The following is a 17,333-nucleotide window of genomic DNA, read 5'->3' as shown; positions in this document are numbered from 1 at the left end:
TATTTACTTAACCTTTTCCTCTCTGCAATTTTAAAATTTTTTAAATTTTAAATCTAATTTTAATTTAATTTTAGAGTACCTATGGGTTTTTAAATTGTAATATATTTGGGATTTCTAATTGTATATTTGTAATTGCATATTTATAACTGTATGTGATTAATGCGATTATGTTTGTGTCTAATTGATATTGTTTTTTGCAATATAAGTTGTAATATTGTCTTTAGCCACTAGAGGCTGCTATGCCTTTGATGCATATCCCTAGTGTCTATTAATGCTAAAACCGGTAATGTCTTTTAGATAAGGTTTTTAGACAAAGTTTTAAACATTTTAGTTCTTATTAAAATTGCCAACATGCATTAGATATTTTGTACAATGCATGTTTAATCCTTTGAACGCCAGCAATGATGATGATGTGTAATCACTCCTTCGCTCCCGTTTTTACCTGTCAGCCTCACTGACTATAAATATCAACAGCTGAGAGCTGACGGGGAGTGACCCATGAGTAAGTCAAGTGACCATTGACGTAACGCGTGGGGGAGGAGCTACGAGCGGGACGGACAGTGGATCCGAATGAGTAGATACAACATCAGCTGAGCGGCTCTATGGAGGATTGGTGCATTGGATATCTATGCTCTGTTTGAACGGCGGTAGCGTGAGTGTGCCATTTCTAGAGGAATATCTTTTGTTTCTTTTTGGTGCCATACCATCTGTGCAATGAGCTGTCTCCTTTCCTTTTCATGAGCGGTGTCTGTGTGGAGGAGATCCCCCATCTGTGAAGCAGGAGTGTGCCTGTGATTACATCGATTATTCCTATCACTGCACTGAACTGGGTGTTGTTGTTTTATTTGAAACACTGGTGCACATCTTATACACAATTGGACACATTTTGTGGTTTTGTTCCTATATTGTTTGAATCACTGTTGTAGCACGGTTGGCATCATTAATTAAGTTAATAATTAGCGCAATATTTACATATTATACACATCTTTACTTTGTTTGACCCACTACAAAATATTTTTGCAGCTTTTTATTATTTGGTGATTTATTAATGTTATATTTTTTGAGTATTTAATTTAGCGCTGTAGTTATTTTTTACATATTTTCACTGGTCATCCTTTCACTATTAGCAGCAAAATTATGGATATATTCAAATTTATTGAGAACTGCACTGTTGATTTAAAAGATGTGTTCACTACCAAACCTGTTTCTGAAGTGGGTGACCTTGATACCACCTTTAGAAAGTTTGGACACTTAATGGAGAAGAAAGTGAGTGTATGGTGGGATCTTACAACCCATGAACAATATATAAAAGAAGGTATTGTACAGCGGAGACTTAGATGGGATGTACCAATAAATGATGGTCTTCTAGATAAAGATTCTATAGAAGAATGGTATCAATTTTTTAATGTAAAAGGGACAGAAGTTTTACAATTTTTAATCAAACGGAAACAAAGAAAACTCTCCATGATTAATAAACAGATTGCAGATTGCAAAGTTTTTCTAGATGAGCATAAGGAAAGCACCTCCTTTTTAACACTCACAGCCCAATTAAATAAAGTTTTAGAACAAAAAGATATTGAAATTAAACAACGGAAGAAGAGAAAATATCTTAGGGATACCAATGATTATAAACAGCACCAAACCTTCAAGTGGCAAATTAATCTCAAGGATAGCAATAGGGGATCAATTTCATCATCCCCGGATAGGGAGGTTCGAATAGTTTCCCCAAGGAGAGAGATGAGATATAGATCTCCGGAACCCACTGGTAGTAATGGAGGTGAGGATGGTAGATTGTATAGGGACAATCCTAATGGCTATGGTTCCAGCAATCCACCAAGATCAACAAGAAATGATCACAATGAGCCGAGAACCCCAAAACCCTGGTGGGGGAATAAGAACAATCAAAAACCAAGATCTAAATCTCCGAGAAAACCGGCTTGGAAAAATAAGAATAATCAGAAACAGTCTAAACCTCCACAAAATCGACAAGATTATCAAGGGGGACAACAGTACGGTTACCAACAGGATCACCAGTACTATACACATGATTGTAGGGATCCGAGGGATAATTATCCCCAACAGCAATCCAGACCACTATCCCAACAATACAATTATGGGAGCTCAACTCCCAGGGACCATTATCAGTATGATAATAGAAGAAGTCCCATACCCACGCATAATAAATATGAACCACTGGGTAACTACAGAGAGGAAAATGATTCACGTTCTTTTTTAGAGTATCGTCGGAGCGAGAGAACTCCTCCACGGTACGATCAAACGACACATATGCGAAGCCCCAACGAAAGAGAGGATGTAGAGGCGGACACAAGATCCAACAAAAGAAGAAAAGTTTAGTAGGGGAGGGTATTTACAATATTAGTGGAATTGAACTAACACGCACGGAACTTTTAACTCTTGATAAAGGGCTCAAGTTTGCACCAAAACGCAACTTAAGCAAATTTGATGTCTATGTAGATATACAGAAGTATACCAGGAAGCTAAATATCAAAAAATATATGATGAACCAACCTATTAAAGGAGTACAGGACCAAAATCCTTTGGGGAGAGTTCAACATAGTCAACTGAGGAATAAATCATTATTTAATCCACAAGTCCACAATAATGAACATGTTGAAGTTTTTAATAAATTGGTACTCAGAGACCTGGACAAATTGAAAGTAAAAAAAGTCCCTGATTCCACAAGTATACATAAAGGAATAAAAGAATTAGAGGAAAATAAACAGGTCATAATTAGACCTGCGGATAAAGGAGGAGCTATAGTGGTACTTTCAAAAGAATATTACTATGAAGAATTGGAAAATCAACTGCAAGATTCCAGCACATATATTAAATTGAGAGGAAATCCTACAAATGAATACAAGGAAGAACTAATTGATTTGGTACAAAGAGGAATGGACAAAGGAGTACTTCATAAAAGAGAATCCAAGTACTTAGTCCCTGATAATTGTAGGGTCCCTATTATATATACAATTCCGAAGATTCATAAGGACCCTTTAAGACCTCCAGGGAGACCCATTATTAACGGTATCCAGTCCATAAATGCAAGATTAGGACAGTATGTAGATAAGTTCATTCAACCTTTGGTCCCACAAACTAGGGCTTACCTAAGGGACACCAAACATTTGATTCAGATTCTGGATACTGTAAAAGTTGAAACATCGGAGAACTATCTACTAGCAACAGCTGATGTGTCCTCGCTCTACACTATTATAAATCACATAGAAGCGATCCAGGCATTTAAATGGGCTCTAAACAAATTTGGGTCACTTGTGTCTAGACAGAATAGATTTGTGTTGAGATGTCTGGCATTCGGCCTACAACATAACTATTTTTGGTATAGACAAAAGTATTACCGGCAATTAAATGGCATTGGTATGGGAGCCAAATACGCACCTAGTGTTGCCAATGTCTTTATGGCTGAGTGGGAGGAAGTCGCCATTTATCAGAACTTGCCAGATCAATTGGTTTTATATAAAAGATTCATTGATGATTGTATCCTCATATGGAAGGGAGATGCGGAATCACTAGTCCAATTCTTTGAGAAATTGAATCTTAATCAGAAAAACATTGTACTTACCTATACCATCAATGATAAAAAGATACAATTCCTGGACTTAGAAATTACACTTGAAGCTCAAAAGATTATTACCAAAACCTTTTTCAAACCGGTAGAACGGAACAGTTATATTCCGGTAGATAGCTGCCATCATGATCCATGGCTCATCAACATACCGAAAGGTTAGTTAGTAAGAATCCGCAGGAATTGTACCGACCCCCAGACTTATTTGGAACAAGCCAACTGGATTGGCGAGAGATTTACCAAAAAAGGGTATAACAGTAGCTTCATACAGACGCAAATAAAAAACGTGTTAGATATACCGAGAGAGACACTAATTGAAGATAAGATTATAAACAAAACCATGGATGACAATGTACCAATAATTCTGGATTATAATGTCCAACATAGACAACTGGAATTGATCTTTAAACGGCATTGGTCTATATTGCAAGCCGACCAACAGCTGCAATGTATACTTCCAAGTATGCCAAGGGTAATCTACAGACGTGCTCCCTCTTTGAGGGATTTGGTGGCAAAAAATGTACCCGATCCCCCCACCAAATCAAATACCCTTACCTTCTTTCAGGGAAAAGGTTTTTTTTTCCTTGTAAAAGGTGTTTTGCCTGCAAAAAGACCAATTTTAATGGTCAAAAATGTTCCAGTTTCACGTCCAATGTTACACAAAAGGCATATCAAATAAAAGACTTAATAACATGTAGAACGGAGGGTGTTGTCTATGCTCTACAATGTTCGTGTTCTCTGCAGTACATTGGTCGCACAAAAAGACCTCTATGGAAGAGGCTCAGGGAACACGTTCAAAATATTGAAAAGGGCTTTCCGAATCATAATGTGTCGCGTCATTTTGCTTTGTGCCATAATATGAATCCCAAAGATCTTAAATTTTGGGCAATTGCTAAATACAACCCCCATTGGAGAGGTAGCCATATGGTACGGACCTTAAGCCAAACAGAATCAAGATGGATACACGAAATGAGGTCTTTATCGCCCAATGGGTTAAATATAGAATTCGACCTCAATTGTTTCATCTCTGATAACTAATTAAGAATTTGTGATAGTGTATCTATTTAGTTTAATATTTACTTAACCTTTTCCTCTCTGCAATTTTAAAAAATTTTAAATTTTAAATCTAATTTTAATTTAATTTTAGAGTACCTATGGGTTTTTAAATTGTAATATATTTGGGATTTCTAATTGTATATTTGTAATTGCATATTTATAACTGTATGTGATTAATGCGATTATGTTTGTGTCTAATTGATATTGTTTTTTGCAATATAAGTTGTAATATTGTCTTTAGCCACTAGAGGCTGCTATGCCTTTGATGCATATCCCTAGTGTCTATTAATGCTAAAACCGGTAATGTCTTTTAGATAAGGTTTTTAGACAAAGTTTTAAACATTTTAGTTCTTATTAAAATTGCCAACATGCATTAGATATTTTGTACAATGCATGTTTAATCCTTTGAACGCCAGCAATGATGATGATGTGTAATCACTCCTTCGCTCCCGTTTTTACCTGTCAGCCTCACTGACTATAAATATCAACAGCTGAGAGCTGACGGGGAGTGACCCATGAGTAAGTCAAGTGACCATTGACGTAACGCGTGGGGGAGGAGCTACGAGCGGGACGGACAGTGGATCCGAATGAGTAGATACAACATCAGCTGAGCGGCTCTATGGAGGATTGGTGCATTGGATATCTATGCTCTGTTTGAACGGCGGTAGCGTGAGTGTGCCATTTCTAGAGGAATATCTTTTGTTTCTTTTTGGTGCCATACCATCTGTGCAATGAGCTGTCTCCTTTCCTTTTCATGAGCGGTGTCTGTGTGGAGGAGATCCCCCATCTGTGAAGCAGGAGTGTGCCTGTGATTACATCGATTATTCCTATCACTGCACTGAACTGGGTGTTGTTGTTTTATTTGAAACACTGGTGCACATCTTATACACAATTGGACACATTTTGTGGTTTTGTTCCTATATTGTTTGAATCACTGTTGTAGCACGGTTGGCATCATTAATTAAGTTAATAATTAGCGCAATATTTACATATTATACACATCTTTACTTTGTTTGACCCACTACAAAATATTTTTGCAGCTTTTTATTATTTGGTGATTTATTAATGTTATATTTTTTGAGTATTTAATTTAGCGCTGTAGTTATTTTTTACAAAATAGAGAGCGGGTTCTCTTTTTTTCTCATCGAGACATACAACAGTTTTCTCGATGAGAAACCATACACACGAACGGTTTTCTTGCTGGTTCTTGCCGAGAAAACCGAGCGTGTGCACGAAGCTTCAGTCTAAGAACAGGAAGTAAATATATTGCAGCCTACTGGTCTTTATATATTGTGTCTGTATTTGTTTTAATTTTTTAGTTTAGGTACCGAAAAATACCTGTTGTCCTTGTACATAACTACCAGCTATCTTATGTGAACAAAAAACAATTTCCTTCCATTAAATGGAGATAAAGTAAGGGGGAAGTGTTTGTAGTCCGAGAGCAGGCTAAATTGACAATGCTACTCCACCACAGATATTGTGCAATGAGTAAGCATTATCAACCAAAGACAGAAGTGTATTATTGTCAGAAACACCAGAAAAAAATAAAGGAAAAATTGTCTTAAAAACAAAAAACAATGCAACCACTAAGCACTAGCGGGCTGCAATATAATATATTTTTGGGTTTGGGTATATATATATACACTTTAAAGGGGTTGTAAAGGAAATTTTTTTTTTTCATAATAAGCATCCTTTACCTGCAGACATTCCTCTTTTCACTTCCTTATTGTTTTTTTTTTTTGCTCAGAGGTTGCTCTATTTCTTCTATGTTCTGTTTACTTCCTGCTTGTCTGATTGTTACTGACCACGTGAAGGGAGGCTTTACTGCGGTGGTCAGTGACGTGCTCACCCCCTCCTGGGAACTAAATTTGTGCGGCAGGACGCTCTCTACGTGTTAGAGACTTCAAGGAGGTGTGAATTACTGGGCGTGCCGCAATGCATACTGGGAAATGTAGGGCCAAATCCTCAAAAGGGATACGCAGGCGGAACTGCTGTTCAGCCTGCGTATCCCTGTGCCTATCTTTGGAACTGATCCTCAGAAGCAGTTTTCCAAAGATAGGCAGAAGATCTGACATCTGTAAGACACTTACACTGTCAGATCTCAGGATGCAGTACCGCATCCGCCGCTGGGGGCATTTCTCATTGAAATGCCGCTTTGCGTATGCAAATGAGGACTTACGGAGATCCACAAAGCTTTTCAGCTTTGTGTTTTCTGCGTAAGTTTACGTTTGCATACGTAAAATTAGTTCTGCTTTTACAAAGTGTAAACTAGTAACACCTTGTAAAAACAGATCTTTTTTTCGATCGGCGCGTTTTTTTTTTAATTTTTAATTTTTTTTCCCGTCGCGTAACTTTTTTTTTACCCAACGCAACTTTATTGTCCCGTCGCAATCCACAAAGCCTGACGTAACGTAATTTTGCGCGCTGCCCGTCGGGAAAATGACGTCACGAGCATGCGCAGTACGGCCGGCGCGGGAGCGCGCCTCATTTAAATTGTCATCGCCCCCTGCAGAAGAGGACCGCCTTGCGCCGGAGACATTTAAGTTACACGGCCGGAAATTTCTAGGTAAGTGCTTTGTGGATCGGGCACTTAGGTAGAAATCAGTGAGTATCAGTCAGTGTAACTTAAATGGGAAAAGATAAGTTAGGCAGGATTTTTGAGGATTTGGCCCGTAGTTCTTACATGAACGAGTGCCGCAAACCAGGAAGTAAATGAGAGAACAGAAACTAGAACACCAGAGGTGATATAGATGAAGGAATTTAATAGGTATTTACTCTTTTTTTAACAGAATCATTACACTATTCTGTCTGTCTACCTTGCAGATATTAATTTTAGGCAAAACATTTTTTTCCTTTACAACTCCTTTAAGTTACAGTGCCAGTAAGGTCTTGCAACTCCTATTAATGTTTGCCACACATGGGTTGAGTTGCTCAGTAGTATACCATAGTGATAATGTTATTACCTACATGTGCTACACAATAAAAACTTCTGGTCTGTCAGCAAATTCTACAAATTTATAGTATAGTTAAACATGGATTTAAAAATATATGTATATTTGGTAAGCCAGTGGGAGCTATGTCTGTGTATTTATGGGTTTTATAAAAATCTGGGCAGAGTGTATCTTGTAAAATAGTTTTCTTGTGTTATATAAAAACCTCATAGGAGCTCCGTAGGAATGTCTGAAGTTCCCTAGATTCTTCAAGCTTTTTCTTACGGGCTTCTGACATATTCAAAAGCTTCTTCTTCCTAGTGGAATGAAAAATGAACAACAATACAAACAGTTGAGGTATTAAAGATTTCAGCAGTAAGTAGAACTGAAAAACTTAGGTGCAACATTATACCAGTTGTAATGGCAGAAGTATTTTTTTTTTTACCTTAATGCATTCTCAGCACTGAAAGAGATTGGTATGACCTTTTTGCTATTGACATGGGAACTTCATGCACGGGACAAGAAATTTATAATGAAATAAGGGTTGTGTTGGGCTAAGTTCAAAAGTTAGGTTCACTTTAGGGGCTTGATTAAGTTGTTAAGTGTTTAGGTGGATGTTGCGTATTAAAGGCTAAAGGTGATATTAAATGCTACAGTTAGAGCCCATTCACACAGGGACGACTTTGGATCCGACTTCAAGTCGCCCCAAGTTGCCCCTAGTCGCCTCAAGTCGCGCTGCATGAGAAAATCAATGTAAGTTAATGGAGCCGTCTTAATGTACACTACTGCAGTCGCTCCGACTTCAGAAAAGGTTCCTGTACTACTTCAATCCGACTTCTAGGCAACTTGTAGGCAACTTGTACCCATTGATTTCAATGGAAGTCACCTCAGAAGTCGGATCACTGTCTTAACAGGAGCAACAATACAGGAAGAGAACATGAATTTCTCAGGAAAACCCCTGCCTCCCCCCTCCCTCCCACAGAGCTGATTCTTGTTTGATTTGCCACTGGAAAGCCTCCTGTCCTGGAGGCAACTTGAAGTTGCCTTGTAAGTTGCCTCATGTCGCGCTGTGATTCATACTCAAGTCGTGTCCAAGTTGCCTCCCAAAGTCAGGCTGGAAGTCGTGTTGCCCCTGTGTGAATGGGCTCTTAGGGGATGTAATTGGCGTATTTTTAGAGTTAGGTTAGAGAAAATATATGATCATAGCACAATTACTTTTTATAAAATCAGCTTTGTATTAGCAATTTACACGCAAAAAAATTAGCATTCACTATTTTTGTTTTTAGGAGCCTAAAACCTCCTGACGAAGCCACATGGGTGGGTGGCGTAATGTGTGGAGGCTGAGCCAAGTGACATCATTCTCAATCCAGAAGTTAGCCAGCGGGGATACTCGTTCTATCTGGAATTTCAAGATCACCCTAAATCGGGCATTGGGTTTTAGCTCCACCCAGTGAGCTCCCAAGTGGGGAATACATGCTATACTACTAGAAGGCTTCTTTACTCCAATCTGGTGACTGGCAAGTTCTATTTGAGAGTGTGTTAAAGGGACAGCTCTGTTATTGAGGAGTGTTGATACTACTTATGATACCCATAATTGAACATCTGTGTTTGCTTTACCCACCCCACATTACTGAGCTCCAACTGACCTATCCCACTTTACTCTTGATAGAATTTATTTTTTAGAATTACTGCCTCGTGTGATTCCCACAAAGTCCGTCTTTTTTTGAGAGTCTTAGATACTCTTTCAATCCTTTCCCTAACAATTGGATGTTGGCATGGTGGGGGTCCTCCCTCTTTATCATTCTCGATCCGGAGCCCGATTCTGAATACATACTGCTCGCATGTTTCTAAAAAGCTTTTGTACTTCCCCAAAAATGTGTGTATATTTCAGCTGTTTTATCTATATTAATAAACAAGACATACTCTACTCTTGGTGGCTTATCCCTCTATTTTATGTTGAGCAACATAGAGAAGCCACTCCTTATAGGAATCATCTAGTGATTCTGTGTGGATGATCAATCCTGGGGATTGGAAGCCTTAAAGTGAATCTGTTGATTAACATGCTGTAGACCTGTATATGTATATATATGGGTCCACAAACAAGGTGAGCACACCATTCATCTGGTGGTGGAGCACTGGTGATTTTTGTGGTGGAACACAGAGTATATTGGAGAGAAGCAAGCACAGAAGAACACTGTATTATCACTATTATTTAACTTTTCTTTGGGGCCTCTTTTTACTGTATACTGTATAGTCATTGCATTACGTTTTTGTAAAAGGGGAAGTAGTATCACAATTTTGCATATCATATACAGTATTTATGCAGTAGGTATTTGGTTGTGTCATATTATATGTTTTTTTAAGACATTACTAAATGTATTATTGTCCTGCTAGTCAAACATTTTTTATTTGTTTTTTGGTTGATCCATGATTTCTGAAAATTGAATTAATTTATCTATTTACACATTTTTAATTATCCTCATAGAAAGTTATGCAGCCACCATCACTGAAGCCTGCAGTAAAAGTCTTTTTTTTTTATTATTGCATTGTTGCAATAAGATCACAAATCCATCAATATTATATCTAGTGAAACCTAATAAAACAAGGCTAGCAAGAGTGACGTGCAGATCTTACCTCTCCAGCACTGACCGGCATTTGCTAGCAATATTCTCTGAGTCATAATGTCTGTTGTCTTGCAGTTGTCTAGCAAAAGACTCCATTTCATCTATCCTATCCATCTGGGCATCAAGAGCCTTTTGAAACTTTTCATGTTGGTGTTGAAGACTTTCCACACTAGCCACAGAGTCCTAGAAAGCAACAGACAAGGCAATATTTTCATTTGGGGATCTACTGATTTCCTGGAATTTATGAATCATCTTTTGTCGAAAGATAAGAACAGAAAGAAGGAAATATTTCACATTTTGGGACATGAACCATGAGTAGACTGAATGGCTTCTGCGTTATGAGAGATTCAGAGGCACCCAACTGTAGTCTGGAATGTACAATTATTTCCAAGTCTTTAAACTGCCTTTGGAAAGTCCCCACTAGAGGCATTCCAAAATTGTGGCATGTTACTCAATCTACATGAGTGTCAAATGTTTCCCTGTACGTCTACGGACCCAACACACTTTCAAGGAGTATTCAAGGAGGCAACACAAAGGGCAGTGAGGATGTATGAAGTGCAGGAACCTCTGTTCAGTTTACTGCATTCAAACCAACTTATAAAGAGGAGATTTTTGCTCATAATCAATACTCTTTGCACTGCTTTACCGAATAAATCTACTAGTTATGAGGGAGAGCCAGGTGGAAGCCTTCAAGGTTTGGAACAGAATGTCGGGAATATAGAGATGACTGTATTTATATACTATACTTTCTACCCTCTGGTCCAGACTTGACAGCTTAGCTTGGCATTGCATTCTAATAAGAGAAGAGTGAAACTATTTCATGAATGATTACCACAGCCCAGGTTATATACAATACTAATGTCAGAAGTACATATGTCAAACAGTGGCTTCACTTGTTCTCCTAAAAAATGAATCCCCAGCCACAATGTCAGATCCATTATTTATCTTGGCTGTAATGAGGAAACCTTCAAGTGAAATAACAGAACATGTGGGAGAACTAGTCTGCGGTTAGCTATGTAATTTTCTACTAATATCCTAACCAGTAATTGCCATAATACCACTGAACTAGACTTAGGAGTCTATCCAGACTCTGATTAAATAAATTTTTGAATAAATAAGCATAACCTGTTTTCCATCGTTTAAATCTAATCATCTATATATTTAAAACAAGTTATGTCATGTGGTATCAGATATGGATTACTTTCTGGTTAAAGCTGAACTCCGGAAAGATATAAAATATACAAATTATTGCAGCTCTGTAATAATTAATAATAACTTAAATGTATTATTAAATGCAAGCAGCGTATGTATATGAATTTGATTGGAGTCCCTGTACGGCATAGCTCAGACTGGAGGAAGCAGAAGCAGCACAAGAAGGTTATCAGTTGTGCTATAGTGCAAGGAGTTGTGTGGCGGGGGGAGCAGGGTGACAGAGAGGAGCTTATCAGTCTGCTGCTTTTCTTTTTACTGTTCAGTCACAGGCTAGTGGTGAGGAGAAGACAGAGGCAGGTTTTCTAACTGCCAGACAGGGGTGTGCTTTGTGGCAGAGCGGTTTAAATCTCAGTAATGGATAGCCAGAAATATAAATCTTTTGGCAGGCAAAATCAGGCTGTTTAGCTGTTTGCATATTGTTCAGCTTTATAGAATCACCGTTAATATGCATCACTGTTTGTATCTTATTAGGCCAGATAACTTAACCTCAAAATAAAGGAACAACACCGTTAGTGTAACTGCTTATAATATATCAGCTGGAGTTTGGCTTCAATTTGTCTAGGGTATCTAAATCTGCTAGTGCATCTAACACTCTCCTCCCTCCAGATTGAAAATGTCACTGTCCAACGGGGATGTGCAGTGAGGTCAGTGACTAGTGAGGCACTGGCTAGTATTAGAGCCAGATACACACAGGTTACATATGCCGCAATCGTTAGAGCGAGAGCAATAATTCTAGCACTAGACCCCCTCTGTAACTCTAAACATGTAACCTATATAAAATGTTATAGCGTTGGCTATGGAGATTTTTAAGTACTGAAGTTTGGCGCCATTCCACAAGTGTACACATTTTTAAAGCATGACATGTTAGGTATCCATTTACTCGGCGTAACATTATCTTTCACATTATACACAATAATTGGGCTAAATTTCCTTTTTTTAATTTATTTCCAAAAAAAAACGTGTTTGAAAAATTGCTGAGCAAATATCGTATGACATAAAAAGTTGCGACAGCCACCACTTTATTCCCTAGGGTGTCTGCTAAAAAATATATATATAAAATGTTTGGGGGGATAAGTAATTTTCTAGAAAAACATTTTTACATGTAGGAGAGAAGTGTCAGAATTGACCTGGGTGGCAAGCGGTTAATTACCATAAGTAAGTAATATACAAATAATTATTATATGTTGTTTTTAAGGTAATTTACTATATTTTCAAGAGGGCTAGGCCGGAAAGGAGCATTTGCCTTTTAGACAATTGCCCCCTTCTATAACACTGCAGTGAGAGGCTTGCCTCCACAGCAGCATTTTTTTTTTTTGATAGCTTGGGTCAATGGTAATTTACCATTGGTCCAAAATTCAAAGCTGTCCATTGAGCTCAGTGCCTCTGACAAGAAGTGAGAGGCACTGAGAGATTAATCTCTCAGTCTGCTGCAAACAGATTGTGCCAGCTTGTATTTAAACTGGCCGCTCTGTATGCAGCTTCTGTCAGGCTGCACAAGGAGCCCCATATATCCAGGACCATAGGACGTAGGTGCCCCAAATTTTTTCCTACTATTTTCAGCTACCTACACCCCAAATTTGGGGTCTCTGTGACTCAAGGTCTCTGAGTTACGACCCTCAAAGCCTCCACTGACTGCACATCCCTGCTGTCCAAAGGTGTCTCTGTTGCTCCTTCATCCAGAGTGTAAGTATCCTAATAAAGTGTATTATTGGACAGAGCACCGGGTAAAAACAGAGGGCAAAAAGTGTAAGAAAAAAAGAACGAATGTAGCCACCACATCTAATAATGGCAAGCGTAATATTTTTTGTGATTTTGCGTTTAATACCGCTTTAAAGTGAACCTGCTTCTTTGAACACAGGTTCCTTGTAGCAAAATCTGTAGACATCTGTACCCCTGTGCTAAATAGAGCTGTAGTATATGTTATCTCCAGGATTTCTGCTTACTAAGGCCCCATACACACGGTCGGACAAAACCGATGAGAATGGACCGAGGTTCAGTTTCATCGGTCCAAACCGACCGTGTGTATAGCCCATCGGTCCTAAATTTTAAAACATGCTTCAAAACCGAACTGATGGACCGCTGCCCGATCGGTCCAAACCGATGGTTAGTACAGAAAAGCATCAGTTCAAAACCCGCGCATGCTCAGAATCAAGTCGACGCATGCTTGGAAGCATTGAACTTCGTTTTTTTCAGCACGTCGTGTGTTTTACGTCACTGCGTTCTGACCCGATCGGTTTTTGAACTGATGGTGTGTACACACATCAGAACATCAGGCCACTTCAGCGGTGAACCGATGAAAACGGCCCGTCGGACCATTCTCATCGGTTTTGTCCGACCGTGTGTACGGGGCCTAAGGAGCAGAGATATATAAAAAAAAGGAAAGGGTTCATTGGTATTTTTTTTATGCCCAAACAAAAGTGAAGGCAAAACAAAATAAAATAAAAGAAATTGATCATCTCTATTGACTCAGCAGATGCTTATACTCATTTGGGGGGTCTATCTATACATTTTTGATGGCTTGTTTGTATGGCTAAATTTGCATTGCACAGACATAGTATGTGATCTGCACAACAATGCGGTGCGAATCACATGCGATGTCTGTGACTGCACAAGTGTGAACCAGCCTGAATCTTAATCCAATTACAAAAATGTGTGAATTCTAGGTAAAAGTTCTAGGTGAAAGTTGTTTAAATCTTGTGCTGAAATCATTTATAAATAGTCTCTAATTTTTTTCCCTGCCATTCTTCTTTTGCAACTAGCTACCCTGCCAACTCTTGTAGCTAGTCGGACCTGGGTAGTCTGAATTTATGTAAATTCAGGCCATTTTATTCTCTGGTTTAAGGCAATTTCCACTTTCTATTCCTTCTGCAGACTTTCTTACAGACTGCAGCATAGGGAAATGGCAATGTACAGATTCTTGTGATGACAGGATGTAGTCAGGGAAGACATTACTAAATCTGGATAAAAGGTATTGTAAAAAAATGTACAAAAAAAAAATGGACAGCAGTTTATTGGCAAATTTTATTTGTTGCCAAGAGCTGTGACTGATGATTCAACTGCACTTACCCCTAGATCTTCATTGGCTAAGAACGCTTCTTTACTATTCAGCCACTTCTCGCTTTGATCGACAATACTGAAAAATTTCTGTTAAAAATAAAGAAACATATATATACATAAAAACAGGAGTAAAATAACTTAAAGTTCTTAATACATAGGACTAATGAAAAAAATACATACAGGTCATCAAACTTTTGAAATAAAGTATTACCTGCAGGTCACGAGCCTGACACAGCTTGAGGTTCTGTCCTCTCCAGGATTTAATAAGTTCATCCCAAGAATCTTCCATACTGGAAAGAGTAAGTCGTATTTCATCAGCTGCATAATGGCCAGAATTGCTCAGCTTTTGTCCAGAGGTCTTCACTGCATTGACTCTCTCTGTGCATGCTTCGATCTCTGCCTGGTGGAAGAACACATTAGGTGAAAGGGTGTGTAGACTGTAAAAAATACCTGATTAAGGGCTGAATACACATTCACGCACAGTAGGCCTGAAGCTATAGGCAGTGTACACAGGGTAAGCAAAGACAGGCATTTTGAGACTTAACTGGGTCTTTTGCCAGAGGGATGCAGAGCTTGCAACCTTGCCATCAGACCTATCAGTACCCACCAGATAGACCACTACAGAGGAGACAGAGCACCTCAGAAACCAGAGTGTGCAAAGCTGCTGCTGTGTTCTGAGCATCCAGGCAGCTAAAAGACTGAGACACAGAGAGTGGCTATGTCTTGGGACCAGAGCTGGAAAGACTGGTTGCTGTGTGCGCCCATCACCAGTGAGGGCATGATCAGGAGGACCTGATCGTGAGGACTGAGACTTCTGGGACCGGATCTGTTGCACACGAGCAGCAGTAAGCAGAACAATGGAGCTACAACTCTTACCGTCCACAGTAATGCAATAGAGACTGCTCCTCACCTAGCAACCCTTCAGCCAACTATTACACACTCATAAAAGAACAGTTCTACATGCACCACCTTAGAGAAGGACCCCAACAAAAGCTGGCTAATAGTGACAATTAGGCTCCCAGGGGTACCCCCTTTGTTAGGAAGTCATCTGCTATTGGGCATATATGCTTGGTATGCACACTAGGACCCTTATTTTGGGGTTGGTTAATGATGATACTATAAACCCTGTTTGCATCAGTTTTAATTTAGTTTAGCATCACAACAGTTCTGTTGATTGCCATCTTTGCGAATCAATGTTCACACTATCTAGTACAGTATCTTTAAACATGTTCAAATTGCCTGTTTATGGTTTCATGCATTGTTTAACTGCATTGCCATTATACATCTTTTTAGTCTACCGTCCACTTGCTTGTGGCCTATTTTCTGTGCAGTTTTATATAGTAGTAGCATACCAACTTTTAGGTTACTCAGTTATGTAAGTGTGGTTTGAGCAGTTTAAAGGGTCATGACAGAACAGAGAACCCGAAAAAAAGGGGAGAATAGATTGGGACTTTATATGAGGAAATGGCTGGTATGTTCATATACCTCCATCCCTAGTACATATGAAAAAAAGGGGGGAAATTGTGGGACTTTATATGAAGCACACAGCTGGGAATGAACCAACCAATGATTATATTGTAATGTATGTTTAATATTGCATAGGAGTACACATAACACGTAGGACAGTATAAATGATATATAATAAATCTCCTTAAAAATTATCTATACAATTCATATATATTACACAAATATTGCAACATGATAACATAGAAATGAGCCTAAGGTATGTGTACCCAAAGTCAATAGGCATGGTAGAATATGTACATGATAATTGATGGGAACAGTTCATTATAATAAAAAGTATTGAATAAAATGTTGACACAGCATCGTAGGAAGGCTTGACGCATTTCGTGGACAACTTGCCACTCATTAGGAGCAGATGAAGATAGCACATATCGAATATATATAATGTAAAAATATCGATATTAATAACAATGCCTGGAGGCACTATGGGAAAACGTCATTCCCGAGAGCTGAGGTGGCAATAACTGCGGCAATCCGGTGGCACCAACAACAGTGAATGAATATGAGAAAAAGATCCCCAATTATAAGTTGTATTGTATACATGGTATTATTTAAAATTGAATGTGAAATGTGGAATAGAGGAATACTCCAAAATGGTGCAACAGTGTCTCAGGACACTCTCATTGGAAGCAGGGGTTGTTGCAGGTGGAATTTAGCCACAAGGTAGAAGAGCGTTTTCTGCATAAGAGTAATATGAAGCATTTTGCATTATTTGGTCTTAAAGGAGAAGTCCAGCCTGAGCTTTTTAGGCTGAGCTTCTCCTATGGGTCACTGGAGTGCGGTCCTGAAGTCTGCTCTCCGTTGACGTCACTGAAATCAGTCCAGGCAGCGTGTCATTTCGACTTAGGAGCCGCTGAGACAACCACTTCCCGCCCCCTCCACAGTTCAGCGCTCCAGCATCTATCTGCTCAGGGAGGTGAGAGAACCGAGCCATTGGCGACGTTCGGTGGCTCGGTTCTCAGTGAAGAGGGGGCATGTGGGAGTGGTATGGCACAGGAGAAGTGACTTCCACCTGCTTGGCCTCACTGGAACACTGCAGCTTGACAGCTTTCACTCAGCAGCCTTCCATCGTGCTCAGTCTTGCACAGCCTCTCTGCACGACCAACGCCCAAGCAGCTCCTCCTAAATGCCCTCTATGCAGTATGACATCCCTCAACTGGAGAGCAAGAACTCTCATGCCCTATAGAAGTCCCTTCCTCATAGAAGGACATTAGGAACCCCAACTATTCATTTTCATGTCCAGAGACATACCAGACTTGAGGATTGCTGGAGAGCAGAGGACCCATAGTACAGAACCAAGACTCCTCATACAGTATTAGTTGAGTGTTG

General features: G+C 39.2%; 1 protein-coding gene across 2 annotated transcripts in view; it reads right to left on the bottom strand.

The window, feature by feature from the left end:
- SPTBN5 (spectrin beta, non-erythrocytic 5) overlaps positions 1 to 17,333 on the bottom strand; it is a 347,370-nt gene that overhangs the window by 49,774 nt on the left and 280,263 nt on the right. For both annotated transcript variants that reach the window (XM_040332524.1, XM_040332525.1), the window contains exons 45-48: positions 14,692 to 14,880; positions 14,490 to 14,567; positions 10,222 to 10,394; positions 7,814 to 7,904 (exon numbers count right to left, since the gene is read on the bottom strand). In XM_040332524.1, coding sequence (XP_040188458.1) covers positions 7,814 to 7,904; positions 10,222 to 10,394; positions 14,490 to 14,567; positions 14,692 to 14,880 — 531 coding nt within the window. The remainder of the gene's footprint in view (positions 1 to 7,813; positions 7,905 to 10,221; positions 10,395 to 14,489; positions 14,568 to 14,691; positions 14,881 to 17,333) is intronic.

This window comes from Rana temporaria, chromosome 13, assembly GCF_905171775.1.
Source record: "Rana temporaria chromosome 13, aRanTem1.1, whole genome shotgun sequence".
Taxonomy (NCBI): domain Eukaryota; kingdom Metazoa; phylum Chordata; class Amphibia; order Anura; family Ranidae; genus Rana; species Rana temporaria.
The sequence above is the reverse complement of the archived record's forward strand: the minus strand, read 5'-3'. Positions and strand labels throughout refer to the sequence as shown.